At 51.0% G+C, this 27,509-nt stretch overlaps 1 protein-coding gene across 1 annotated transcript in view; it reads right to left on the bottom strand.

The window, feature by feature from the left end:
* Positions 1–27,509, bottom strand: part of DRC1 (dynein regulatory complex subunit 1) — a 59,866-nt gene that overhangs the window by 6,042 nt on the left and 26,315 nt on the right. Inside the window, exons 2-11 of the mRNA XM_054022913.1 lie at positions 13,126–13,245; positions 10,722–11,053; positions 9,915–10,002; positions 9,000–9,112; positions 7,732–7,915; positions 6,615–6,752; positions 5,610–5,696; positions 3,262–3,384; positions 1,820–1,959; positions 176–310 (exon numbers count right to left, since the gene is read on the bottom strand). Coding sequence (XP_053878888.1) covers positions 176–310; positions 1,820–1,959; positions 3,262–3,384; positions 5,610–5,696; positions 6,615–6,752; positions 7,732–7,915; positions 9,000–9,112; positions 9,915–10,002; positions 10,722–11,053; positions 13,126–13,245 — 1,460 coding nt within the window. The remainder of the gene's footprint in view (positions 1–175; positions 311–1,819; positions 1,960–3,261; positions 3,385–5,609; positions 5,697–6,614; positions 6,753–7,731; positions 7,916–8,999; positions 9,113–9,914; positions 10,003–10,721; positions 11,054–13,125; positions 13,246–27,509) is intronic.

The following is a 27,509-nucleotide window of genomic DNA, read 5'->3' as shown; positions in this document are numbered from 1 at the left end:
GATCACAGAGATTACAGGCCACCCAGCAATGCTCGACTTTGAGCCAAGCAGGCAGGGGAGGGTGGCTGCTCTCTGCTCTCTGGTGAGGCCCTGGGGGTCCTGGCAAGCTGCCCTCAAATGCTCACGCGAATTCTCCCCGCGCAAAGAGAGGACGCGTCTCTGGGGCACACCGTACCTCATCGTTCTCTGCAGATCCTTGTACTGCTCCACGATGCGCTTGTAGTCGGCCGTCAGGGTCTGGTTCTCCTCCTGGAATTGCTTTATCTGTTTGGCCAGTTTCATTCTCAAGGCATTGAGCACGTCATGCAGCCTGAAGAGGAGGGCAGGCTGTTAACAACAACAAATTACTCCCCAGGGCATTCGGTGCCAAAACATTACAAATTCTGTGCCAAAAAGATTAAAATTCTGCACCCAATATTTTCAAATTCTATTTGTCAAATAAATGTGGGGGCTCCAGCGTGGCAGTGGGGAGCACAGGCCACTGGCTGCACAGAGGTGGGAGATCACCCTGCAGCTCCACCCCGCATCCCAGGGCACAGACTCAGCGGTGAGGCTGCACCCAACCCTGACACAGCACAAGGACTGGGCCTGCCCCAGAAACAGCCCAGAGCCCTGCCCCTCTGTGCCAGGTGCACCAGGTGTGGGCAGGCAGGCTCAGCAAGGCAAGATCCAAGTCTGGAGGAGCTTAGTATGGGGGGACCCAGGTGTGGGTTGAGAGGGTTCTGTGTGGGGCAATCCGGGTGTGAGCAGCTCAGTGGGGGATGGGGGATTGCGGGGGGGTTCTGGGTGCAACGGTAATGGGACTCTGCAGGGTGGTCCAGGTAAAGGTGGGTGGGGCTCAGCGGGGGGTGGGGTCTGGATGTGGTGGGCTCTGTGGGGGGTCCAGATACTGGGGGAGTGGGACTCAGTGGAGTGGGGATCCAGGAGCAGCTGGTTGGGGCTTGGTGGGGTGGGGATCCAGGTGCAGATGATTTGGGATGGTCCAGGTGCAGGGGGTGTGGGGCTCATCAGAGGGGTTCTGAGTGCAGGGGGGAGGTGAGGCTTGGCAGAAGGGTCTGGGGATGAGGGGGTCTGGATGCACGAGAGTTGGGCAGATGGGGGAGCAGCTCCCTGTACAGGGGTCCCTCCCCCCGCAGCTGAGGAGTGATGGGTGCAGGAAGTGGGGTGGGAGGGGAGTTTGCAGAGCTACCTGCAGCCGGGGGAGAAATCTGGGGGTGGGTCTGACCCAGCCCTGGATGCCGTGCAGGGGAAGAGGAAACCCCGTCCTCCCCAGCCCAGCCGGGACTAGCAGCTAAGCCCACCGCAGGGTAGGAGCCACCAGCCGGGTCTTCCCCATTCCTGCCCCCGCCCCACAGTGATTTACCTCTCTGCCGGCTGCCCTGGGCACCTGAAACATACTGCTGGGGAGGGGCGCATGACCGCTCTTGTGGCTTCCTTTTGCTTCCCCATCAGAAAGTCATTTTTCTGTGGGGAAGCAAAGATATCCGTGGGGGACCTACATTCTGTACCCGTGCAGAATTCCCCCAGGAGTAAATAAATCCATACATACAGCCAGAGCCGGACATACAAGGGCAAGCATGTCCTAGTGCCTGAACATGGGCCACTCCTCACCCCTGTCCCAGCCCAGTGGCTGCAGCACCCCCAGAGGGGGAAGGACTCTGCTCACAGAGCCCCTGTGCAAAGCCCAATTATATTCAATCTTTGTGGGGGGAGGGAGAGGGCAGTGGGCTGCAGCGAGAACATGGACAGTGACCCAGAGAGTGCTGAATATGGCTGCAGGCGTTGCCCCAGCCCCACATGAACTGGGCTGATCTTTTACCGGTTGAGTTTCCTTTTCTGCTGGGATTTTATGATGGTGTTTTCCTCATCCCGTTTCTTTAGCACCTGGAAGTTGTATTCCAGCTTCTCCTGGTTCAGCTGGTAAATGGCTTTCATTTGCTGCAGCTGCTGCTCCAGGATCTGAGATTCCAAACAAAATAAAAAGCCATCCTCTGTTGTTGACAGGGGAAGGTTTGCAACTCCAGAGCCCCTCCCTGCCATCGCATGGCTGGCCCTGGGGCTCTAGAAAGAGGGTGCCTAGAACGGACTCCCCAGGTTCTACCGGACAGTGCAGAAGTCTTACAATGAAGCTCCTTCTCTAAAGGACGAGCCCTGTATGAAGCCCTCCTTGATACAAAGGTGCTACAGACATTCCCTGTACTGCCATGCTATCGAACCCCTCATTTAGCCTGTCACCCACCAACTCAGTGCCATGGACAGAGAGTGCATCAGCTTCCTCACCCCCATGCCAACCCCTCAGGCAGCAGCATGGGCAGCCGTGCACCAGGTCCTGTTCCATCGGCTGGCAAGGGGAGTCACCGGCTCAGAACTCCCTGCCAGCAGCCCCCAGCCAAGCGACGTCAGCGCGAGTGTTAAGGGGCCCTCAGCTGTCATGGCAGCACACGGGCGAGAGGCAGCATCTACTGTCCGAGCGAAAGCCGCACAATCCAGGTGCAGGTGTGAGAATCTCTCTGCCTCCCTCCTGTTGGGCAGGTTTTCATTCAAGCACTTGAAGACGCATCGGTAGGAAGAGGGTTATTTTACTTCTCAGTCACAAGGTCTGCAATATGAATGGTGGTTACTTAGGAAGACAGAAATTGCCGTGCCGGGCAGACCAGGGATCCAGCTAGTTCAGTCTCTCGGCTGAGTGGTCAGTACCAGTGGCTTCACAGGAAGCCACAATCACGGATAATTCTGGAATAGTCTATCCAGAGGGAAGTGCCTTCTGAGCCTAGTCCGATAAAAGTAACATGCATGAAAGTTTCTATCCTTGTAACAGGGGGGCAGTGTTTGCCTGAAACCCCCCCCCCTCCCCCCAAGAGCAGGTGCTGATCGCAAGTAAGCACGGCTAACTCACGAATACATGAGGCTCACTACTCCCCCTGGATAGAAGAGAGCTGGAAGTGACTGTCTGAGAGGATCTAGGGGGCATGTTGAGCAATCACGAGGGAGGAAGCGTAGGGGTACCCCAGCTGGGGGTGGGGGTTTGCTACTGTTAACTTTTTGTACACGGAAGCCAAGCCCAGAAAGGCTGAGAGTTTGATTCTGCTGCCCTTCTCTCCCGTCTCAGTACAAGCTGTGCAGTTTGCGGAAACGTAGCCATTTAGCTTAGCCCTGCTAAAAAGAAAGAGTCCCTTCCCCATGACAGCCACCGAGCGGTTGCTGTGTTCTCCTTGTGGGCCCCGTGCACTCAGTGGGGTCCTGTGTCTCTGCTCCCCACACCTGTACGTCGTTCTCCAGCTGGATTTTGATGGTAGTGTACTCCTCGGCATCCTGCACCCGCAGCTGGTTCAGCTGCTTCTCGTACTCCTCCACTTTCTGCATGCGGGTGATCAGGTTCGCCAGCTGAGGGCAGGAGACCAGAGGAGAGTCAAACGACTGCAGAGAATCGCCACGGCTCTGATCGGCTGCTCAGCCTTCCCAATCCCAGCTGCCCCGGCAAGTCCAAAGCAAGGAGGGATATGGATCATTCCCAGGCAGCAGCCCAGTGGGGACAAGGGACCCTGGGCTATCACCGAACCAGGCAGGAGCGTCACTCCCTGTGCCCAACACCGGACAGTCTTTCTTCAGACACTAACACTATGTCTTTCTCTTACACACAGTGCATACGGGGTGTAGTGTGAGTGTGACTGGAACAGGCGGTACAGAGCCAGCCATCTGCTCTAGTCCCTGAACGCCTGCCCACCCGGTATGTGCTGCTAGCCAGGCTAATCGGGTGCCCATTCCGTCCCTTTCCTTTCAGGCCCCTGAAGTGACGCCGGCTGTTCCTGCTCCAGCACATCACAGCCACCAAGGAGCCCCAGTGCGGCAAGGAGTCCGGGTACAAAGCCGGGGCCAGAGCTCAGCTGGTGTAAATTTGCATTGCTCCACTGAAGTCCGGGGGAGCTCGGCAGATCTACGCCAGCTGAGAATGTGGCCCAACAGTCAATCAAACAAAAAATGAGTAAAAAAAAAAAAAAAAGACCAACCACCTATGGGATCCCCTGTCTATTCATTCAATTCCAGTCTGCCCGTCACTGAGGTATCTCGGGGCCCTCTGCACGGACTCCACGCTCCAAGGTGCTGGCCTCCGTCATAAGAGCAAAGCAACCAGCCCTGGCTGAAGGGGCAGTAGTGACGGGGGCAGGGCAGAAGGAAGTGGGAATCCTGTGTGTCCTAGCACAACGGAGTCCAGTACTCCCCCCACACTGAGGTATATTTCATCCTACCTCAGCGTGGGGGGGCTGGACTAGAAGCCCTCTTGATCTCCCTTCCAGCCCTACCTTTCTGAGGTTATAGAATCACAAAGTCATAGCAACGTAGGCCTGGAAAGGACCTCGAGAGGTCGTCTAGTCCAGCCCCCTGCGCTGAGGCAGGACCAAGTGAACCTAGAGCACCCAGCGGCGTATTATCGCCTAGGCCGGCAAATTTATAATAGCAGCATTTTTGTAATCGGGACATCAGTGACGCCGCGATTCTACCAATCATAACGCGTATTGAACCCACCAATGACAGTGCGATGCCATTTAGTAAACATACTCGCGAGACTCCTAAATGTTAATAATATGACTGGAAGGAAGAAATTAAGCGGTTCTCAGTTTTGGATCCATGCGTGGTCCCGCGCTATAAGCGAAATCGCGCTATACAGACGTGTGTTCAAGCAAGGGTCCGCTGTACTTGTAATTTTATTTATAATAAAACTTGTAAATGTTCAATTATTTTAATGATATTTAGATTCATTTTAGTTCAAACAAATTTGTAAAAAAACTAAAACAAGTTCATATGGGACTGGGGGCGGCAATTATTTCAGGGCCTGGGGGCGGCAAAATCATTAATCCGCCACTGAGACAACCCCTGACAGGGGTTTGTCCAGCCTGTTCCTACAAACCTCAGGTAATGGGGACTGCACAACCTCCCTGGGAAGCGTGTTCCAGAGCTTCACTCCCCTGAGAGTTGGAGAGTTTTTCCCAATAACTAACATGAATCTCCTGCAGATAAAGCCCATCACTTCTGTCCTTCCCTCAGCGGACATGGAGAACAATGGATCCCCATCCTCTTTAGAACAGCCCGTCACAGATTTGAGGACTGTTATCAGGTCCCCCCCTCAGTCTTCTTTTCTTGAGACTAAACAGGCCCGGTTTTATTAACCTTTCCCTATAGGTCAGGGTTTCTAACCCTTTTATCAGTTCTGTCTCTCTCCCCTGGACTCTCTCCAGTTTGCCCACAGCTTTCCAACCGTGTGGCGCCCAGTGGACACAGTGCTCCAGCTGATGTCTCCCCAGCCTCCCGTGTCTTCTTCAAGGTACAGAGCGCTAAGGACAGGGAGCGCAGGGCAGCCTGATCCTGCATTGCTGGGCTGCCGAGTTACGCCTGCCCTGTAGCAGGCATCAGCCCTACAAGAGGAGGGCAGAGTGAAGCATTCATTACCCTGCCAAGGGCTGGGCTTTAGCCCACCTGCTCTCTGCCCACACCTGGCCCCTTCTGACCCCAGGCTCTTCAATGTCAAGAGCGGGCCCAGGGACTGAGACATGGTGCCGCTCAGTGCCTAGGAGCCTTCCTTCGCTGATCACAATTCCCCTTCGGGCCCTTACCTCCTGCGCGTTGTGGGCCTGCATGGCTTGCTCCCATTTCTTCTTGTTGCTGCTCAGCAGCTCTCGCCGTTCCAGCTCGAAAGCTTCCTGAGGAGGAGACAGTGCTGTGAGCGGGTCGCCGTGCACACCGCAAGGCCTGCTCCCGGCTTGCTGCCAGCGCTGGACAAGCCTTGTGTACCGGGCCAAGCTCCGGGAGCAGTGGCAAGAGGCTTCCGCGACAGAAGCCAGCTCCAGATCGCCGCCAGGTGCCACCCAGACACAAGCACGGCATCCTCTCCCTGTGCCCGAGGTCACAGCAGGGTTCAGCGGCAGGGCTGGAAAGAGAACCAGTCCTCGGGATTCCAAGTGCGCGGCTCTAACCGTGAGACAACACGCTCTCCCTATGGCCCCCACAGCACCCCAGAGCCAGCAGCTGCCAGGTACAAAAGCTGGTGTGACTGGGGCTGGGGATAAGCGGGCTGTTGGCTCTCTCGGTTTGTAGGAAGATGTCTGTGAACAGTGTAGCGTGGGTGCGAGGATGAAATCCAGTTCACACAACAAGCCACTACATTAAACTGAAAGATACGGTCTAGCTCAACCAAAACGTATGGGCCATTGGGTGAAATTCTCTGGCCTGCATTCTACAGGAGGTCGGACTAGATAATCAGAATGGTCCCTTCTGGCCTTACACATCTGGGAATGAACAGTCATCACATAGAAGCAACTTTCAGTCTCTACTGGCCTGGGCTCCACTGGATCCCCAGTAACTTAGAGAGGGAAAGACCCAGAATCACATAACCAGAACCGCAGCGCTCTGTTCATCTCCAGTTTTACTTCTACCTGGCAAAGTGAGAGCTCTGGTCCACAGAAACATCTGAAGCCAGAACCCAGCGTTGCTGAAATGCCAGTGTAATGAGCAAGAGACCCCTTTGCCGGAGATAATTCCATTAAGGAGAACTCCCTGGTGGATTTATCGTGAGAATAATTCACTGCTTGCTCCCATCCTGCTATGGGGCCATTTGCTACCTCAATCTGCGTGAGGTCCCGACGGTAAGTTTTCATTAGGTTTCTGATCTGCTCCTCCATTCTCTCCACCAGCAGGTTAATGTCGTCTGACTGCTTCTTGAGATCCTTCACATACCAGTCATCTTTGCTTTTCAGCTCCTGCAGGAGAAGAGCAGACACTGAACTGAGAAACGCTGCTCTGCAGAGCTTCAGCACAAGCCAGAGAACCTAACAATCAATATCCTGCATCTACCCCTTCAGCCATTATGGAAAGTGACGAGGGAAGAGAACTGAGGAACAGAACAGTGGTTAGGAGAGAGAAGAGATGATGGGAAGATCTACTACACTTGCTAGCAAGGAGGAGGAAGCCTCAATTCCTGGGCTATTTAACCCTTGTCTGGACTAAGGGGGGCAGGACTAGAAAGCCCCAAGAGTAAATTACAGGAACAATCAAGCATTGGCAGGGAGATTACTCCTGGGGGAATTCTGTAAAAAAAAAAAAATCACAATTCTGCAACAAAAAAATTTAAAATTCTGCACACACTTTAAAATTCTGCACATTTTATTTGTCAAAAATCACACCAGTTTCAATTATTTTTGGTCAGTTATTTCAAAATACCTGTCAGCAATTATGTCTGTAACAATACAGACAACAACAAAGATTCAGGAAATGTTTTTTGAGAAATGGATTCCTTACTAGGCATATCAATACAGAGCTCTGAGTAGTAATTCATTTAAACTACAATACAGAACCGTATTTCCCACACCCCTCAGCAGCAGCACAAAAGCTTGGAGAAATCAGGGGTAACGGAAGAGCTGAGGGAGAGGAAAGTAACTTGCTGGGAAGAACCCTGGGTGTGAACTTGGAGGGTTGTTGGGTATGGGTGGGAAAAGTATGGAACAGGTTTCTTGGGTCCTGGTCTGTTACTGCCAGGACATGAGTGTATGCTGAGTCGGTGTATATGGATTTGTTATTGTAGGGGAGCACAGTACCCTGGCCTAAGAGAAGCGACAGGCAGTTCTGGGTCACTTACTCTTGGACAGTGTCCCTCTAACATTAACATGCTCCAGCAAGACCCTCCGTGCCCCACAGCTGTCTCCACACACACACCCCGCACTCCCGGCTCCGGGAATCTACCTGCTGCAGTTCGCTGATGAGCTTGTTCTTCTCTTCGATGAGCAGAGCACACTGCTGCTGCTGCAGGTTGAGCACGTCCCACAGGTCCTGCGGGATGGTTTTCTCTTTGGCCACGCCCCATTTCGAGGTGATCTCTTCAAACTTGTCCTGATTAGTCTTGGATTCATTCTCCAGTTTCTCGAGCCTGCAGAGAGCAGCCAGCACAAGGCAGATAACGCAACTGGGGCTGGTGGAGGGTTCGGCGGCTGCCCTTGGCCCCGTCCACATTGAGATTTCCAGCCGTGTTAGTGTCTTCCTGTCGGGAGGCCAGCGTCGCAGACCCCCTGCACCATTCCCACTGCTGCCAGTGGGCTTGGCCAAGGAAGCCCAGCTCCAGCAGCAGGCACCGACCCAGTGAGGTTCGCATTAGCAGAAGGGGCTGGATCTGCAGTACGAGGGACCCAAGGCCTCCATTCATCCATGGAGCAGGTCCAGTGCCCGCAGCAGCAGACGCTTCCCTCACACACACGCCCTGCCAGTGGGCCATCGCCAGGGACTGAGGGGGTTTGTCTTTCCTAGGGAGACTTCCAGCGAGGCTGCCAGCCGAGAGATGGACACAGATCACCTAAGAACTAGCCCAGGACAAAACCCTCCCAAAGTGACCCACAAGTGAAAGGCTCACGATTTCCTATCAGTCCCCTGGCTCTCCGGTCCCAGCAGGTTCCTGGGGAGTGCCATGAAAATGACTGGGGGCTCTTAGGAGGCACAGGTCCATTCAGCAACGTTGGACTTGTTTGCCAATGATAACGGGTAAATCCCACAGCAGGGAGATGGGGCTGAACAACCAGGCTTCTCTACTGCAATCCCAAAGAGGAGAGGCCAGTGCTGGCTCCTCTAAACCAGGGATGGTGGCTAAATGAGAACCCGCAGGCCACACAGTTCTCACAAGTAATCACCATCACCTTCCGTGCCCGAGTGCGGGCTGGGGAAGCTATACACACCAGCATGCAATGCTCCATCCAGATCCAATCAGGCAGGCCGCATTGCATGCTGGGACCTGCAGCTTCTCCCTGCCACCTCTGCATATTACAGATGAGGGTGGCTGCCATTTGCTCCTTGATGTAAATTAAACCCAGTTCTCGCCTGCCAGTGAGTTGCCAAAGCGGCCCCAGTTGATTGGCATGTGGGTGGCCCTGCTCCGAGCTGGTGCTTTCAGGGGATGCGCAGGGCCTAGCAGGGGAGCAAAGATCTTCCTGCCAGTGACACAGCAGAGCTGCGGGATCTCTTACCTCTGTCGCTTAAGTTCGTCCTCCTCAGCCCTCCTCTGGGTCTCCCTTGCGTCTGCAGCCACCTGGATATTGGTCACTAGCTGCGTGCCGTCATTGAGCAGCTTAGCTAGCCTCTGTGAACACAGCAAAATGACAGAGCAACCCACGTAGGCAAAGGGGCCCAATCCCCTTGCAGTGGAGGACTACTTGGCTAGCATTTTTCAAGCCAAGGTGTTTAAAGTCTGGCTCCTACATCCATATTTAGTACCTAAATACAAGTAGTCTGTGCACCTGCTGCTTCCACTGAAGAAGAAAAAAAGTTTCATTTCCCCTGGTGACTGTGGGTCTTCGAGATGACTCCCAGCATGGACCCACATGCCCCACCCTCCTTCCTCACTAAGTCAGAGCCTCACAACAGATTCTCGATCTACAGAAAGGAACCGAATGCGCCCGAGGCATGTGTGTCACCTGCAGGGCAGCTCTACGCAGGCAATCATCTCAAAGAATCATTGTTACCACCATGAGGCCCAGTTCTTCCCAGTGGGTTCTAGCTTCGCTACACCCTTAGTGCGATGAGCGAGTACCACACACCATGGTTGGTACTTGGAAGCTCAGTATAGTGGGTGTTTGCCTGGCTTTAGCTGCAGAGTTGGAAGTAGGAGGCTGTTTTCAGGAACTCCTAAAGGTGACTAGGTAGAAGAAGCTGGTGCTTCAGAAGCAACATTTTTCATGAGCTTATGGCTGTAGATCTGCCTGGCACATGGACATGTTTTTCAAACATTAGTTCTCACTATGTCAAAAGACACAGGTCCATTGGTTTACTCTGGGCTGTGACATCACTGGCTACCCGACTAGGAGTCCAGAGCCAGACGTGGGATTCAGGGGCCCTAAGCAACTTGCCCGTGTTGATCTCTATTGCCATAGCTGAGGTCTGACCTGTCTGCTTTCTTCTATCTGCTGGTGGCTCCGGCTCAGCTCTTCTTCCTCAGCCTTCTTCGCATCTGGATCTTCTCCGAGGGCCTCCCTGTGTGGGGACACGGGGAAGAGAAACACTTTAGTAACACGTCATCTTCCATAGCTTAAAGAGCTCCCTGGAGCCATACCACCTGGTTCTGTGATCCTGTAAGATCCCACAAGGGCGAATCAGCGCAGTGCTCGATGGAAGAGGGACCCAGATGCTCTCAGACGCTGACGGGAGATCACGGGGTCCCCCCATCGTGGCGTGAGAGCTTAGCACTGATTACGGGGTTACTGCCATGGTGCAGCACGTCAGTGTCCGGTGGGGAGGCTCCTGCCTAGTCAGTTCCAGGGGATTGCTGTGTGTTTGGTTCCACATCTCCTTGGCAAGGCGGTTGGCAGGGATTGCAGAGGCGCACCGGCCCCTTGGGCCCAAGGCAGAGAAGGCGGCTGGTCTTCTATTGGCCCCGTCCCCGAACTCTAAGGCTGCTGCTCCCACAGCCCGTGTCCCACGGACCGAGCAGTGACTTGGCTACAGGAGACACCAGCCCAGCGACGGGGAAGCATCAGTCCCAGGGACAGGCCGGTCGGCATCCAAGACCCACAGTTGGGCCCCCAGGCTGCCCCCGTCCAACCCACTGACTGTCTGGGGGCGGTTGGGGGGCCCGGTTCAGGGGGCGGTCGGGGGGGCCCGGTTCAGGGGGCGGTCGGGGGGGCCCGGTTCAGGGGGCGATCGGGGGGGGGCCCGGTTCCGGGTCCGGGGGGGTCCCGGTCCCCCGCTCTCACCGGCGCTTGGCCTCCAGCCGGGCCGCGATGCGGAGGCGCCGGGCCGCGATCCGCTCCTCCGAGCTCAGCGACGGGCGCCGCAGCTCCCCCGGCCCCTCGGGCCCCCCCTCGCCCAGCGTCGCTAAGCAACGCGGCGCGCGGCGTCGGGGGCGGAGCGCGAGCTCCGGCGGGGCGTGCGCTCGGGCTCCGCCCCCTGCTAACTGACGCTCAGGCCCCGCCCCCCGCAAACCCTTCGGCTCCAGCCCCGCCCCCTGCGAACCTGCTCGGCCTCGGCCCCGCCCCCTGCGTTTGGGCTCCGCCCCCCGCAAACCCTCGCGCCCCGGCCCCGCCCCCTGCAAACCCGCGCTTGAGCCCCGCCCCCACAAACCCTCGCGTTCCGGCCCCGGCAAACCCTCCCTCAGGCTCCGCCCCCCGCAAACCCTCGCGCTCCGACCCGCCCCCTGCGAACCGGCGCGCTCCGGCCCCGCCCACTTCGAACCCGCGCGCTCCGGCCCCGCCCCCTGAAAACCCACGCTCGGCCCCCCCTGCAACCCCCCCGCTTGTGCCCCGCCCCCTGCAAACCCCCGCTTGGGCCCCATCCGCCGCAAACCCTCGCGCTCCGGCCCCGCCCCCTTCGAACCCTCGCACTCCGGCCCCGCCCCCCATAAACCCACGCTCTCCGGCCCCGCCCCCACAAACCCTCGCGTTCTGCTCCCTGCGAACCGGCGCGCTCCGGCCCCCTGAAAACCCACGCTCGGCCCCGCCCCCTGCAACCCCCCGCTTGTGCCCCGCCCCCTGCAAACCCGCTTGTATCCCGCCCCCCCCGCAACCCTCGCGCTCCGGCCCCGCCCCCTTCGAACCCTCGCGTTACGGCCCCGCCCCCTGCAAACCCGCATTTGGGCCCCGCCCCCCGCAAACCGTCGCTCAGGCTCCGCCCCCCGCAAACCCTCGCGCTCCGGCCCCGCCCCTTCGAACCCTCGCGTTAGGGCCCCGCCCCCTGCAACCCTGTGTTTGGGCCCCGCCCCCTTCGAACCCTCGCGTTCCGATCCCGCCCCCTGCGAACCCGCCCCCAGCCGCCTGGGTCTCGGATCCGTGTCCCGGCCCCGTCCGCCCTGCAAACCGCTCCCCGCCTCGCTGCAGCCCCGGGGCCCTGCCCCCCCGTGCTCCTTGCACCCCCGCCCCTCCCCCTCTGGGCACCAGCCTCCTGCGTCTCCCTGCACCTGCCCTGGGGGTCCAGGGTCCTGCCCTGCCCCCCCCCGCCCATAGGCTCCCTGCACAGCCCCAGGCTCCCTGTCCTACCCCCCACCCCCCGCTGCAGCTCCCTGCCCTTCCCTCTACCCCTGCTCTGGGCACCAGCCGCCCTGCACCTGCCCTAGGGGTCCAGGGTCCTGCCCTGCCCTGCCCCCCCCCGCCCATAGGCTCCCTGCACAGCCCCAGGCTCCCTGTCCTACCCCCCACCCCCCGCTGCAGCTCCCTGCCCTTCCCTCTACCCCTGCTCTGGGCACCAGCCTCCCTGCACCTGCCCTAGGGGTCCAGGGTCCTGCCCTGCCCCCACCCCGCCCATAGGCTCCCTGCACAGCCCCAGACTCCCTGTCCTACCCCCCACCCCCCGCTGCAGCTCCCTGCCCTTCCCTCTACCCCTGCTCTGGGCACCAGCCGCCCTGCACCTGCCCTAGGGGTCCAGGGTCCTGCCCTGCCCTGCCCCCCCCCGCCCATAGGCTCCCTGCACAGCCCCAGGCTCCCTGTCCTACCCCCCACCCCCCGCTGCAGCTCCCTGCCCTTCCCTCTACCCCTGCTCTGGGCACCAGCCGCCCTGCACCTGCCCTAGGGGTCCAGGTTCCACGTCGCTGCCCTGCCCAGTGCCCGCCCAGCATCGCTGCTCACAATCAACCCCTCTCCATCCTGCTTCCAGCCTCATCGTTTTTCTGGTGTCTACCTGGACCACCTGCTATTTTACGTCTACCCAGAAGCCCTGTGAGGTGTCCTTACACTGGCCCCTACCTGGTTTGTCGTGAGGTTCAGGCTGTATTCAGAGTCCCCAGGCGAGGTTCACGTCTGTTCTCTCCAGCAGGCTCCAGCCCCCTCCGTCTGGCCTCCCCAGAACCGCACGTCAGCCAGTGGCCCAACCAAGTCCCAGTTAACTCTCGCCCTCTCCCGACCCAGTCCCGGCTCCCTCCTCCCCACATCACCCAGCCCCTCCTCTTGCTCCGCTCCCTCCCACCTGACATCCGCCTGCTCCTCAACGCACCCCTTCTCTCAGCCTCTCCAGCAACATCCCGCTTTCTCATCAGGATCCCAACTTCCTAAGGCACCGCGTCCCAGCATGGCCTGTGTGCACGCATGTGCAAAGTGAAGCGGAGCAGTGGGAGCAGAGAGAGCTGCATGGCTCCTGCTCCCTCTTCACTTCCTGCCCCTACAGACTTGCTAGGGTCCATGGCAAAGGGCGCTTGGCCTCCAGCCAGGCTGCGATGCAGAGGCTCCGGGCCCTGATCCGCTCCTTCTGCTCCTCCGAGTTCCTGGACAGGCCCTTCTGCAGCCCCTCCGTCTGCGAGTCCAGCAGGAGGGGGAGTCACAGATTCCAAGGCGTCGGGGCACTGGTCCATGCTGCCCTGAGTGACTCTCCGCACGCTGGTGAGCTGGCACTCAGCTTCCTCTCTGCCCCGCTCGCCACAACTGGTGCTCACCAGGGTACGGGGGAACTGCGTTCACGTGAGTGCAGAGCACCTGAGCGCTGCAGCACAAGCCTTCAATGGCACAGCCGATGCTCCAGGGAGTTTGTGGAGCTCCTTAGTGGGGTCAGCAAGGCAGCTGCTGTCTCTGAACCAAAACGTGCATTGCCCTCTTGGCCACGGCATCTACTCATGAAACCTCTGTTCAGCCCACTCCTGCTCTGGTGGTGGCGGCACCATAATCACCAGTTGCTGCACAACTGCAAACTTCCCCTAACCCAGCAACTCATCAAAATGGCCAGACTGGGTCAGACCAAAGGTCCATCTAGCCCAGTATCCTGTCCTCAGACAGTGGCCAATGCCAGGTGCCCCAGAGGGAATGAACAGAACAGGGAATCATCAAGAGATCCATCCCCAGTTGCCCATTCGCAGCTTCTGGCAAACAGAGGCTAGGGACACCATCCCTGTCCATCCTGGCTAATAGCCACTGATGGACCTATCCTCCATGAATTTATCTAGTTCTTTTTTTGAACCCTATTATAGTCTTGGCCTTCACAACATCCTCTGGCAAGGAGTTCCACAGTTTGACTGTACATTGTGTGAAAAATACTTCCTTTTGTTTGCTTTAAACCTGCTGCCAATTTATTTCATTTGGTGACCCCTAGTTCTTGTGTTATGAGGAGTAAATAACACTTCCTTATTTACTTTCTCCACACAAGTCGTCTCTTTTCCAAACTGAAAAGTCCCCGTTTTATGAATCTCTCCTCATACGGAAGCCATTCCATACCTCTAATCATTTTTGTTGCCCTTTTCTGAACCTTTTCCAAATCCTCTGTATCTTTTTTGAGATGGGGCGACCACATCTGCACGCAGCATTCAAGCTGTAGGTGTACCATGGATTTCTATAGAGGCAATATGATATTTTCTGTCTTATTATTTATCCCTTTCTTAATGATGCCCAACATTCTGTTTGCTTTTTTGACTGCCGCTGCACATTGAGTGGATGTTTTCAGAGAACTATCCACAATGACACCAAGATCTTTCTTTAGTGTAACAGCTAATTTAGACCCCATCAGTTTCTAGATATAGTTGGGATTATGTTTTCCACTGTGCATTACTTTGCATTTATCAACATTGAATTTCATCTGCTATTTTCTTGCCCAGTCATGCAGTTTCGAGAGATCCTTTTGTAGCTCCTCACAGTCTGTCTGGGACTTAACTATCTTGAGTAGTTTTGTATCATCTGGGTCAGTTCCTCAGATCTGTCACCTAAAAAGAATGGCTTACTGAGGATGTGAGGGAATCTCCCTCACACCCTCAGTCATGAAGACCAATGCAAAGAATTCATTTAGTTTCTCCGCAATGACCTTATCGTCCTTGAGTGCTCCTTTCGCATCTCGATCATCCAGTTGGCCCCACTGATGGTTTAGCAGCCTTCCCGCTTCTGATGTACTTAAAATTTTTTTTGCTATTACTTTTGAGTCTTTGGCCAGCTGTTCTTCAAATTCTTTTTTGACCTTCCTAATTATATTTTTACACTTCATTTGCCAGAGTTTATGCTCCTTTCTATTTTCCTCTCTAGGATTTAACTTCCCCTTTTTAAAGGATGCCCTTTTGCCTCTCACTGCTTCTTTTCCTTTGTTGTTTCGCCACAGTGCACCCGGCCCTCGCCAGCAGTGGGAGAGCCTACCTCCCACGTCCTTGGCACCAAGGTATCCTCCTGGCTGCAAACCATCAAGGGATCAGGTAACTGGGAGGCAAGCCGTGAGCACCCTTTGTCTCTCTCTGGTCTCCCAAATGAGCAGATAAAAGTTCTTTATCATCACAGGTGAACAGCCTGCTTTTCCCAAACCAACCCTCTTTCCTCCCAACAGGGATCTTTGTCATAGGCCCCGCAGTCAGCCTCACCAGCACTGGCTGGGTCCCAGGAACTAACCCCGTCCAGCATCTGTTAACCCTTCAGCCCTGGTATGCTCCCTCCCTTCTGCAGGGGGGTGGAGTTCCCTGCAGGGCCTCTAACCCATGCCCAGACTACCCCATGTAGTAAGCGAAGGCCCCGATAAAGGCCCAGCATGAGGCCTGAGGCCTGAACTAGAGTAATGGTCAAGACTTCGCTAACATAAAGCAAAGTTAAGCTGTGAGCCAGAGGCAGGCCCTGCTCACAGAAGCTGGCAAGGAAGGGGCTGATGTTGCATAAATATATATTCACCTAGCAAAGTTAAAGTATAAACTTGGTACCAAGACATGCTATACGGGAACATTCCACAGATAACATGAAACAGGCCGACCCATCCCAATGACAGGGGCAAAAGGGTAAAATGATGGATAGAGTTGTTTTGATCGAACCAACATGTACAAGGTGAGAGGTGGCACCTTACTACGTAGAAGGGTTGTACCTTGCTGCGTGGTGGGGTTGCACCTCAATACGTCAGAAGTGATGTGTAACTTCTTTGTACCTGTGTATAAGAATGTATCCCTGGGGTGGTGTCTTTGTCCGGCCGAGGGGGCAGTGGAAAGTCCCACCACTGACTGAGCCGGGTCCATTGCCAAGACGCACTTTCTCGTAGTATGCCCGGTAGACTAAGTAATCTATGGGGAACTGCAACTGTGTCCGAGGTCGCAATAAACCTGGTCGACGTGACTTTGCATCTTACTAGACTCTGTGGTCATTGGGGGTTCTCTTTGGGTCTGCTGTGTCAGCTATTTGCGCAAAGTTGGGCAGCACACAGAGGAAACAGACGCGCGCAGTCGAGTGATATCAACATAGGAGAAAGCAGAGCACCACGCCGGTAGCATCTGACAACACCCTAGTCATTGCCAAACTACGCAAATAGAGTAAAAAAATGATACTTATTTGGTTTCCTATAGACTGGCTCCATGTTGCAGGGAGATCCTTGAATAATGTAATGCCTCCAACTGGCTAAACCATCATGTAAGAGCTGGAGTCAATTATCCGGGCTACATGTCTTGGAAACTAACAAAAATCAGAAATGAGATTTTCAGTATTTGTGTGCTGAGTGCCCTTGTTAGTCTGGCAATCGAGGCATTCAGTGAATACAAGCTAAAGGGGCCAGAATTTTGACAATTCTTTTAACAGCAGGAGCACATTTCAGATCACCAAATTCTGAGAAGGATTTGTCTGTCTGGAGCTTTTGACACCCGTTAACTCCCAACAATACTAAAAAAAGCCAGAGTTCTCCAAAAGTTAAGTGCCAAGAAACAAAAATAGAGGGCTTTGTGAGTTTGTTTTGTTTGCTTAAGGACCTTGAACCTTCTGAACACTGCTAAAACTGTTAAATATCTTTGTCTTGAAACCATATGGAATCGGAGTATTCCCTCTTTTGCAGCACATTCTTTCAATGCATATTTCCAGTATGAAGCCTGATTAACTTTTAACTGAAACCAATCATTTGATTAATAGCAGGAAAGATAGGAAATGAACATAACATGGAGCTGAATTTAACAGTGTGATCATAAGAAGATGTTTTACAAAACTATGACAGCAAGGAATACTCCCAGTTTTACACACAGGAATGTCCTGAATCTCATGTCGTTCATTCCTGGTAAAGTCTGTCCTTTGTCTACATATACTTCATATCCCGTCCCCCACCCCCAAATAGATCAGCAGTCAGTTATATAAGTGCTGGTCTAATTTGTGCCAGATTTAACTACTGTATACAATAACTTTTAATGAAGCATTTCATCTTCCTATCTGAACAGTGGGCTAGATGAGCAACTTAATCATACTACCAATTACATCTGAAGTGTCATAATACACAAACTATTTTAAAGCAATGCAAGACAAAATTTGCTCATGCAGATCTTTCTTTAGTTTTAATAAAATGTCTTGATTCAGAGGAACTTTCATACCAGGGCAAATGTGAAAGCGAGAACATTTTCTACACAAGCAAGCAATCCTTTTACAGTCCTTTGCCTGAAACTTGCTAAATCCCCAGTTTCTACCGTTTTAAATGATCTAGGCTCCATCCTTGAAAGTCACTGGGAGTTTGGGGTGCCCAAGGACTGCAGCATCACCCCTTTTAACTTTTATAAACTCTTTCTGGTTTTCAGCCTCGCTCCTCTTTCTGCTTAATTCTGCAGTGAAGTCATCATGAAATTCAGAGTCTGTTGCTGTAGAAGCAATCCTGATGTCACAAATTCAGCACTGCACTGTAGAAATATGGAAAAGATAAGCTAGGACAGAAACAACGTGAACTGAAACTCAAATTAGCCAAAAAGAGCATGGTTTGAAAAATATTTTTGTCATGTTGTTAATGGTTATTTAAAAGTGCAGCCCATTGTGAAATTTCTGCCTGACGGGTTAAATCCTTTGCCATCCCACAGCAGAGTAATAGTCAGCTTGGGCACAAAGTGTTTCTCGGGGGCTGCGGGAAGAAATCCAAGCCCACTATGATAATCCCGAGTTTGCAGTAGCTCTTGTCACTTCTGCAGTCCAGCTCCACAGAGATCAGTGACTGCTGAACCCATGTAGCAACAGGTCTATGCCCCCAGCATCTGGCCATCCCATGGCCCAATCATTTTTCATCCTCCTAAATACCATTGCATGGGGAGATCTAGGGAAAATCCCTTCCAGTGCTGGGGTCCATGACCGTGTGTGGGCTACCCAAATCCTGCTATTCTGCACCACAGAACCAGGTCAGTTCCACTGGGCCTGTGGTGTTTTGAAGAGGAAGAGGCAACTGCTGCTGTTAACTGAAGGTTGTATCATTGGTGGGTGTGTGGATCGATATCGTCTGGAGCAAGCAGACTGAAGCAAATTTGTTCAGGTGCACCCGTCCCGTGTTGCTCAATGATTTGAAGTTTGTCTACATTTTCACACATAAAGCCATCATGAATTTGTATTGAACAACTCGTGGCTCGCACATCTCAATATTCAGACACCAATTTCTCCTTTAGACTTGCATTTGTCACTTATAAGTCTCAGACAGACTGCTTGCAGTATTTTGAAAAAGAGAAATTTCCCCTTCACAACAATACTTGATTTTAAATGCTATTTTAATTTTTATTCTAGTTATCTGATAATGATGCAGCTTTTATCTTAGTGTTAAAATGCTTTGTTTCACTATCTTAATTCACTAATACTGACAAGGTTCCAATTTCTAGACTGGTTACTCACATAATAAACATCTGTAATGAACAAAATACATTTAATAACTCAGTGCAGATAGGTGAATGGAGTGAAACTACAGATCTTCATATACAGCATTTCTTTTTCCGGATATATTTACTTACTAAAAGAAAGAATCCTTTAATCTCAAGAAATTATAAAATCCTCTACTGTGCTTGAATAAAGGAATCAAAACATTGAAATCTTTGCTCCTTCCTATACAAACAAGTCAGTCTTTATTAAAAGAAAATTATTTAAAACACTCCAAAATGATACTTAAAACTCCACCTACTCAAAAGATAGCAATGAAAATAACAGAGGTATGCTTTTAAACTTGCTTGTAAGGTGTTTTTGGTACATGATTATATTCTGTTAGGAATGTTGCTGCAATTCAAAATGGAGATTAGAAATTCAAGATGGCGCATATGTTAGGGAGGGTTTGAACTCCATCTTGATACCCTTCTTCATGGCATTTTCCCGCCAAAACTCTGTTTCCAGGCAGAACTTGAGGGACTGAGAACTGGCTGGAACCGGTTCGGGGCAGGGCCTGTCAGAGTGGGCCTCAGAAAGGCGCACCACAGAGAGCATCTAAGGCTCGTTGTCAGCGCAGATCTGTTGATCTCCTGCTTCGGCAGTAGATCCTCCGATGTTCCAGAGATCCCCAGAGGGATCATCCGTTGCCCGTGTCCTCCATCTGCAGTTAGAAGAGAGACCGTTATTATTTTGGGGCATTTATTAGTTTAGCCAAGGGAGAGTTTAAGGGCCTGGGCCTTATGTTCCCTTATTGGAATCTATTTGTGGGTAGTCGTATTTGTAGTGTTCCCCATAGTGAATCTTCCCCCAGTTGTATCTATCCCTTAATAAATCTTCTTTCTGTTTAAGGTTGGATTCTTTCTATCCTTTAGGTCAATGCAACAGGGGTGGGAGGCACACAGATTTCTAATTCTCCCAGTTGATAGATGCTGGTAGGAGTCGAACCTGTTGTATATGTCACCTCCTTATTATTCTACACAGAGATTTGGGGTAACAAAACCCATGTGCAATGATAATTACCTTTTAGTTTTACCATGACTGCTCTTAAATTTCAGTTTCCTTTTCTTTTACTTTCCTCCATCTTTGCACATTAGCTTACCCCTTCTGCCTGCTGAGAATCTTAGATTCCGACAATAGAAATGTACTAATTTCTCTCTCTCTCTCTCTTTAGTGGCTTGTCATACATCACATAAAAAGAGTTCTATAAAAAATAAATTTATTGCGCGATGTTGACCTGTAGGAATGATGTTACACACTAAAAGTTACACCATTGGTTTGGCAGGAAAAGCAAGGAAGGAAGGAAATAGAATTCACTGGAGACTACCACTGCCTAAAATAGAACTGTTACACTTTAAAGGATGGAGCTTCTGAATGCCTTCAGTGGACTGTCCTTTAAAACTTATTACCAGACAATGTTAACATCCCCACAAACTGGAAGTAAACACAGAATATTAGCTTCTGTGTTTAAAACTCCCCTCCCACTTGTACCTGGTTTTCAGCATTTTAATTAAAAAACGTGAAAAGAAAATATTAATCACCCTGCAAAGGGAATTATCAAAATTCTGCAACTACATTTTCTGAATGCTGCCAATCGCCAGGCTAAACAGGGGTACTCAACACTGAAAACTCAGTTATATTTTTATTGTTAAGCTCTATCCTCTATTTTTATGTGGTCCTATTACAATATAATGCCACAGGAAGCATCAAACTATTAAACACCTCTGAAATGTTGAGCCCAAGGACTGCAGCATCACCCCTTTTAACTATTATAAACTCTTTCTGGTTTTCAGCTTCGCTCCTCTTTCTGCTTAATTCTGCAGTGAAGTCATCATGAAATTCACAAAAAGAACAGGAGTACTTGTGGCACCTTAGAGACTAACAAAATTAGAGCATAAGCTTTCGTGAACTACAGCCCACTTCTTCGGATGGGCAGTAGTCCACGAAAGCTTATGCTCTAATAAATTTGTTAGTCTCTAAGGTGCCACAAGTACTCCTGTTCTTCTTTTTGCGGATACAGACTAACACGGCTGCTACTCTGAAACATGAAATTCACAGTCTGTTGCTGTAGAAGCAATCGCGATGTCACAAATTCAGCACTGCACCGTAGAAATATGGAGAAGATAGTGTTACCAGATGTTCCCATTACTTTGGGGTATGCTCATTTATTCGGGTTACTCTTCTGGGGAAGGGGATTCTGTAATCCTATCAATGTACTGCTTGTGTCACTTGTGTTTTCATATGGAGCTCTACTTCTCCCTTCTGCAAGTCCCCTCCCAATGAAGGTATCCTGCAGGACCTAGGTTCCCTAGGGCTGGGTTACTGCAGCCCCAGAATCAGATAAACACCCACCCACCCACACATACATTAACAAAGCAAGTCTGAGCAGACCGGGTCCATCAGCACTGTCAAGCTGACCCCTTATATGTCTCTGGACTCACTGGGCTGGAGGAAGCAGCACTTTCAAGCTGTCTCTCCTTATATGCCCCTGGGCTCCATGGACTGGGTCAAACAGCACTTTCAAGCTGTTACCCTTATGCGTCCCAGATTCAGCACGTCCCTATCCCCAATCTCACAACACAATTGTACTGGCAATAAACTACTTGATGAGCAACCCCACAATATTTTGGGCGCTGCAGGGATCTTTAGCATAGGTAAAAGAAGCGTTGCTGTAGAGTGAATGGGGGAAGCTAAAAATACAAAAGAGTAAAGTTCAGCAAGAGAGAAAGAAGCAACCAACTTAACCATAGGTTTCAGAGTAACAGCCGTGTTAGTCTGTATCCGCAAAAAGAAGAACAGGAGTACTTGTGGCACCTTAGAGACTAACAAATTTATTAGAGCATAAGCTTTCGTGGACTACAGCCCACTTCTTCGGATGCATATAGAATGGAACATATATTGAGGAGATATATATACACACATACAGAGAGCATAAACAGGTGGGAGTTGTCTTACCAACTCTGAGAGGCCAATTAATTAAGAGAAAAAAAACTTTTGAAGTGATAATCAAGCTAGCCCAGTACAGACAGTTTGATAATAAGTGTGAGAATACTTACAAGGGGAGATAGAGTCAATGTTTGTAATGGCTCAGCCATTCCCAGTCCTTATTCAAACCGGAGTTGATTGTGTCTAGTTTGCATATCAATTCTAGCTCAGCAGTCTCTCTTTGGAGTCTGTTTTTGAAGTTTTTCTGTTGTAATATAGCCACCCGCAGGTCTGTCACTGAATGACCAGACAGGTTCCATCCAGGACACACCACACGATCCATTGTCTACAGCCAAGCTCTAAGATATATCCGCATTTGCTCCAATCCCTCGGATAGAGACAAGCACCTACAAGATCTCTATCAAGCATTCTTAAAACTACAATACCCACCTGCTGAAGTGAAAAAACAGATTGACAGAGCCAGACGAGTACCCAGAAGTCACCTCCTACAAGACAGGCCCAACAAAGAAAATAACAGAGCACCACTAGCTGTCACCTTCAGCCCCCAACTAAAACCTCTCCAGCGCATCATCAGAGATCTACAACCTATCCTGAAAGATGATCCTTTACTCTCACAGATCTTGGGAGACAGACCTGTCCTCGCTTACAGACAACCCCCCAACCTAAAGCAAATACTCACCAGCAACCACACATCACTGAACAAAACCACTAACCCAGGAACCTATCCTTGTAACAAACCCCGATGCCAACTCTGTCCACATATCTATTCAAGTGACATCATCATAGGACCTAATCACATCAGCCATACCATCAGGGGCTCGTTCACCTGCACATCTACCAATGTGATATATACCATCATGTGCCAGCAATGCCCCTCTGCCATGTTGTGACGTTATTGATATACTCTGGGACCATATAGATCATTGTTGCAACCAAGGTCCTGTAGTGGCACCCAGATCTTGTGTAAAGGGGGTCAAATGGGGTGTCTAAGACAAGGCTATGGTTTACTGGTTATAATTATGCTGTCTATATGTATGTATCAATTTTGTAGTTGAAGTTAGGAATATTGGCTCTATACTGTCTGTATTTCAAACTTAGGCTATGCTGCTGGGTGACATCCCAGACAACATGGTGTTAGCTCTGCCTAACCTGCTTGATGGCCCATTAAAGGACCATCAGCTATACAATGGGCCCATTGAGAGAAGGCAGATACGCCTTGTAACTTAGCAAAGTATGCAGGGACTGGCCCATGTGACTCCAGACTCCATTTTGCTGTAATTTTCCACGGTAAGAACAAAGGTGTTCTTACACCTGGAAAAGACTATATAAGGCTGATGCCTCATCTCCATCTTGTCTTCAATCCTGCTTCTTACCTCTGGAGGGACTTTGCTACAAGCTGAAGCTTTGAACAAAGGACTGAGGACCCATCCCAGCGGGGGATGTTCCAGAGACTTGATTTGAACCTGCAGTTTATTCCATCGCTGCTGCAAGCCTGAACCAAGAACTTTGCCATTACTGTATGTAATTGATTCCATTTAACCAATTCTAACTCTCATCTCTTTTTCCTTTTATGAATAAACCTTTAGATTCTAGATTCTAAAGGATTGGCAACAGCGTGATTTGTGGATAAGATCTGATTTGTATATTGACCTGGGTCTGGGGCTTGGTCCTTTGGGATCAGGAGAACCTTTTTCTTTTACTGGGGTATTGGTTTTCATAACCATTTGTCCCCATAACGAGTGGCACTGGTGGTAATACTGGGAAACTGGGGTGTCTAAGGAGATTGTTTGTGAGACTTGCGGTTAGCCAGGGGGTGAGACCGAAGTCCTCCTAGTCTGGCTGGTTTGGTTTGCCTTGGAGGTGGAAAAACCCCAGCCTTGGGCTGTAACTGCCCTGTCTGAGCAATTTGTCCTGAGTTGGCACTCTCAGTTGGGTTCCACCAGAACCGCATTGTCACACATGTACATTGGCCAAACCGGACAGTCTCTACGCAAAAGAATTAATGGACACAAATCTGACATCAGGAATCAAAATACTCAAAAACCACTGGGAGAACACTTTAACATGTCTGGTCATTCAGTGACAGACCTGCGGGTGGCTATATTACAACAGAAAAACTTCAAAAACAGACTCCAAAGAGAGACTGCTGAGCTAGAATTGATATGCAAACTAGACACAATCAACTCCGGTTTGAATAAGGACTGGGAATGGCTGAGCCATTACAAACATTGACTCTATCTCCCCTTGTAAGTATTCTCACACTTATTATCAAACTGTCTGTACTGGGCTAGCTTGATTATCACTTCAAAAGTTTTTTTTCTCTTAATTAATTGGCCTCTCAGAGTTGGTAAGACAACTCCCACCTGTTTATGCTCTCTGTATGTGTGTATATATATCTCCTCAATATATGTTCCATTCTATATGCATCCGAAGAAGTGGGCTGTAGTCCACGAAAGCTTATGCTCTAATAAATTTGTTAGTCTCTAAGGTGCCACAAGTACTCCTGTTCTTCTTTCAACTTAACCATAAAAGTTATTTATTGAATAATAGTGATAACTACACAAGGAGGGCTAAACCAACATAACCATACATTATTAAAGGTTAATACCTAAGGTAGAAAGGAAAACCGAGAGAGAGAAAGAGGGGGGATCTCACCCACTCCATGAGGCTTGAACTGGTCAGGGTTCCCAGATGATGGTGGTAGCTGAGGGTCCTGAATGCTGGAGACAGGCAGAGCCCCCAGCACGATCAATCAGGAGAAGATGGAGTTCCAGTGGAACTGATGCATAGTTTGGATCTAAGCATCAGAACCCTGACTAGAGGGTGAGTAGGGATTTTTGTAGAGAAAATACAATGGTTGAAGGGAGAACACTAGATTTGTTTATAGGTAAGCTGATGACTCAAGGGTTTTCTTTAGACTAGACAATAGGAGCTGATCCCTCTTGGCTATGGGTGGTGTTTTCTTCCAGGGAGCTCACAATGCAACTAGGCTGCTTCAGTATTTGGATATCAATTAAGGATTCATTACTAGAATTGGTCTGATAATTGCTGAGCTGGGTGTGTGTAGACATAGGTTCATTAGCATCTGGAGCAGAGATGCCCAGGATGGAGTGCTTCCCTGCTTTTTCTGGTCCTAGAACTCAGTGTGGTTCTCTGTTCTCCATTCTGTACGTAAACTGAGATGTCTTCCTGTCCCATCTTCCATGCAGAGGCGGCTAGGGGAGTTGTCTCTGCTCTCCATTCTGTATGCAATGGAGATGTCTTAATCTTGTCACCCTTGTCAGGAGGGGTCTAGGTGTGTCTCCCAACGCCCTTCACTGCTCTCTGCAAGTTTTGTCCTCTGATATGTTTTGGCTTATGCAGAGGATGGGGGGGCAGGGGTCTTTCATGAGTCAGGCTGGATACTGCACCCTGATTCCCCAAGAACACAGAGGTGTCTGGTATCAAGTCCCCCCGTTGATGGGGTGCTTGTGCTGAGCGAGTATCCCCATCACATCCTTCCTCTGTGGTACCGGGTCTGATCCTCCATCCATTGCAGCCGCCGCATCAGTTCTTGTATCCAACAAACCAGCAGAACCAGACCAATTGCTAGTATAATTTGGAAACCGATAATCACCACAATGGGGTGAAGCATGAAATTTAAAAAACCTGTTGCTCTGGGGCTCCACCCAAGCAAAGTCTCCCACCAAGAGTGATGGCCTGTGTTTTACCTTAATGGCAATGAGACCCATTCCCAGTGACATGGGGGAAACCTCCTTGTGGAGCTCAGGATCGGCATTGAAATGTTGTACAGTCCATATAGGCACAGAAAACTTAACATCACAACTAACAATGGTGGTTACATTATAGAAACCGCGATTAACGTAAGGCACCATAGGTGGACCCAATGTCCATTAATTAATACAATATTACATCTTGTCCTTACACACACACATGCTTTACCAATATAGACAATAACAGACCCCTCTTCCTGGATAAATCTAAGGAACGTTGAGACTTATTCCCAGGTTACCCATTCATCCCAACCCTCATGGCTAGTTCCAATCAGGGGAGCACATGCAGGTGCAATGTGAATTTAAACCAAATTGCTGGTATGAGCTCGTCACCATGTGTGCCCTTTAATGGAATTACCTAGTCTGGGGGACCTTGCTGAATCAAGTCATGTCCAGCTAAAGTCCAGTTCAGCAGTTCCCAGTTCACAACGAATTGTGTGATATTCTTGCCTGCTGGCGTGATCAGAGACAGCTGCAGTTCCTCTCCAGGTAACGGAGGTGTCTGAGTTCCAATGACAATGATGACAGGTAGGGGCATGGTTGTTCCCCAAACAGCGGAGGAAACCAGGGTTACCCTGCATGTTCCACCACCCCGGAGGCTGTCACTGGGTGTGTTTGATGGTGTACGTCCCGTTCGAGACCACAACGGCTTACAGAAGGATGGGATGGAGTCTGGGGTGGTCTTAGTTTCATAACAAAAGTTGAGTGACTCTCCGGTGGCACTCTGCGTGCAATTGGCAACGCTTTCCCAGGGGCAACCCGAGGAGTTACCAACAGCGTAGAACTGGTAGCAACGCTGCAGGACCAGGGGGTTGCTCACATTCCCATAGAATCCATGCATGTGGCACAGCAGGTTGCCTTCCTGGGCTCCAGCTGGCAAGCCCCTCCCGAGGTTCAGAGGGATCACAGATACAGCATAGAGCCTGGACAACATCAGACTTCAGACACTTACAAACAGCAGGGTGCTGGTGCACCGGTGGGATGTCATGGCTTGTGTACGGGACCTGTGAGGGGGCAGAGAAGAGAGAAAAACATCCCACACTCCCCCCGTATATACTGGGAGAGACTGGGACCAATATTACAGGGTGAACATGAAGCAGTGACCTATGTGAGGGTGGCCATAATAAGTTAAGGACTTTTCTGGCCTTTTCCTGTCTTAACATCCGGTTAGGCACTGACCAGCCCACTCAATGCGTATTTTTCAACGGCTCAAAGCCCTTCCTTCTTGCTGGCCAAGAAGGGTGGCCGACAGGATGGAGAAGACAGTTTTGAGGGACAGGTGGTTTTGTTGAGTCTGAACTTTTGATGAGCTTAAACTTAACCCAGACTTGATGTCTCTGTCTGAACTTTTAATCAAAGCTCTGACCTGCGAACTACTCATGACACCCCCCTCCCCTTAAGTAGTCATCTCCCCTTTTCTCTTTCTGAATTTACATTTTAACCTGTTTTATCCTGTAGAATCTTGATTGATTATACATGACCATTATGATCTGTTAATCACTTTGTTTACTTCTGTGTATAAATATTGATGCTCACCCCTAATAAACTTGCCACACTTACTCTGAAGCTTTTCAAGCTAAGGATAGTGTGAGCCCGTTGATCAACGAATTGGTGTCTGGTCTCTGACAGATTGTGAGCCCCATACCAACTCCGCACGAACTCGGGTGCTGGAGAGGTGAGTGAGGACTTGCTTTTTACCTAACAATTTGGGGGCTCGTCCGGGATTTCCTTCTGGTGCGGTGCCTCTGTCCAGTGGTCAGACCACTCATATACGAATTGGCAGGCGCCACGGGAGATTTCTCCCAGCCAATTCACTATTGAGGGGTCGTGTACTGGACAGCAGGGTAAACGCCAGTTGGAGGGCTCCTGTCAGACACCATGGGTCAAGGGACTAGCGTGCCTCTTGAGAGTCCGTTGGGGATTGTAAATAAGTTATGGAACGAAGGGAAACTCCCAGTACAGACAGGAATGTCTAGGAGGAAGTTGTACACACTGTGTGTAAGGAATTGGACTGGGTATACCGCGGTATTGGCCGACCCGGAGATGAGGTGGCCTTCGTATGGCTCTTTCGAACAGGCTGCCTTAAGAGGAGTAAGGAGCCAGATCGAAAAAGACCATCCGGGACAGTTATGTTACTGGTTTTGTTGGGACACAGCAGCAGAGCTGTGGAAATCTTTAAAAATTATGGCAGTCAGGTATTCTCCCGAGAGTGAACCCCCTCCATGTTATTTCGATGAAGGGTGTAAACCACGGCGTGCTTTGA

This window comes from Malaclemys terrapin, chromosome 3 (genome assembly GCF_027887155.1).
Source record: "Malaclemys terrapin pileata isolate rMalTer1 chromosome 3, rMalTer1.hap1, whole genome shotgun sequence".
Classification (NCBI taxonomy): Eukaryota; Metazoa; Chordata; order Testudines; family Emydidae; genus Malaclemys; species Malaclemys terrapin.
The sequence above is the reverse complement of the archived record's forward strand: the minus strand, read 5'-3'. Positions and strand labels throughout refer to the sequence as shown.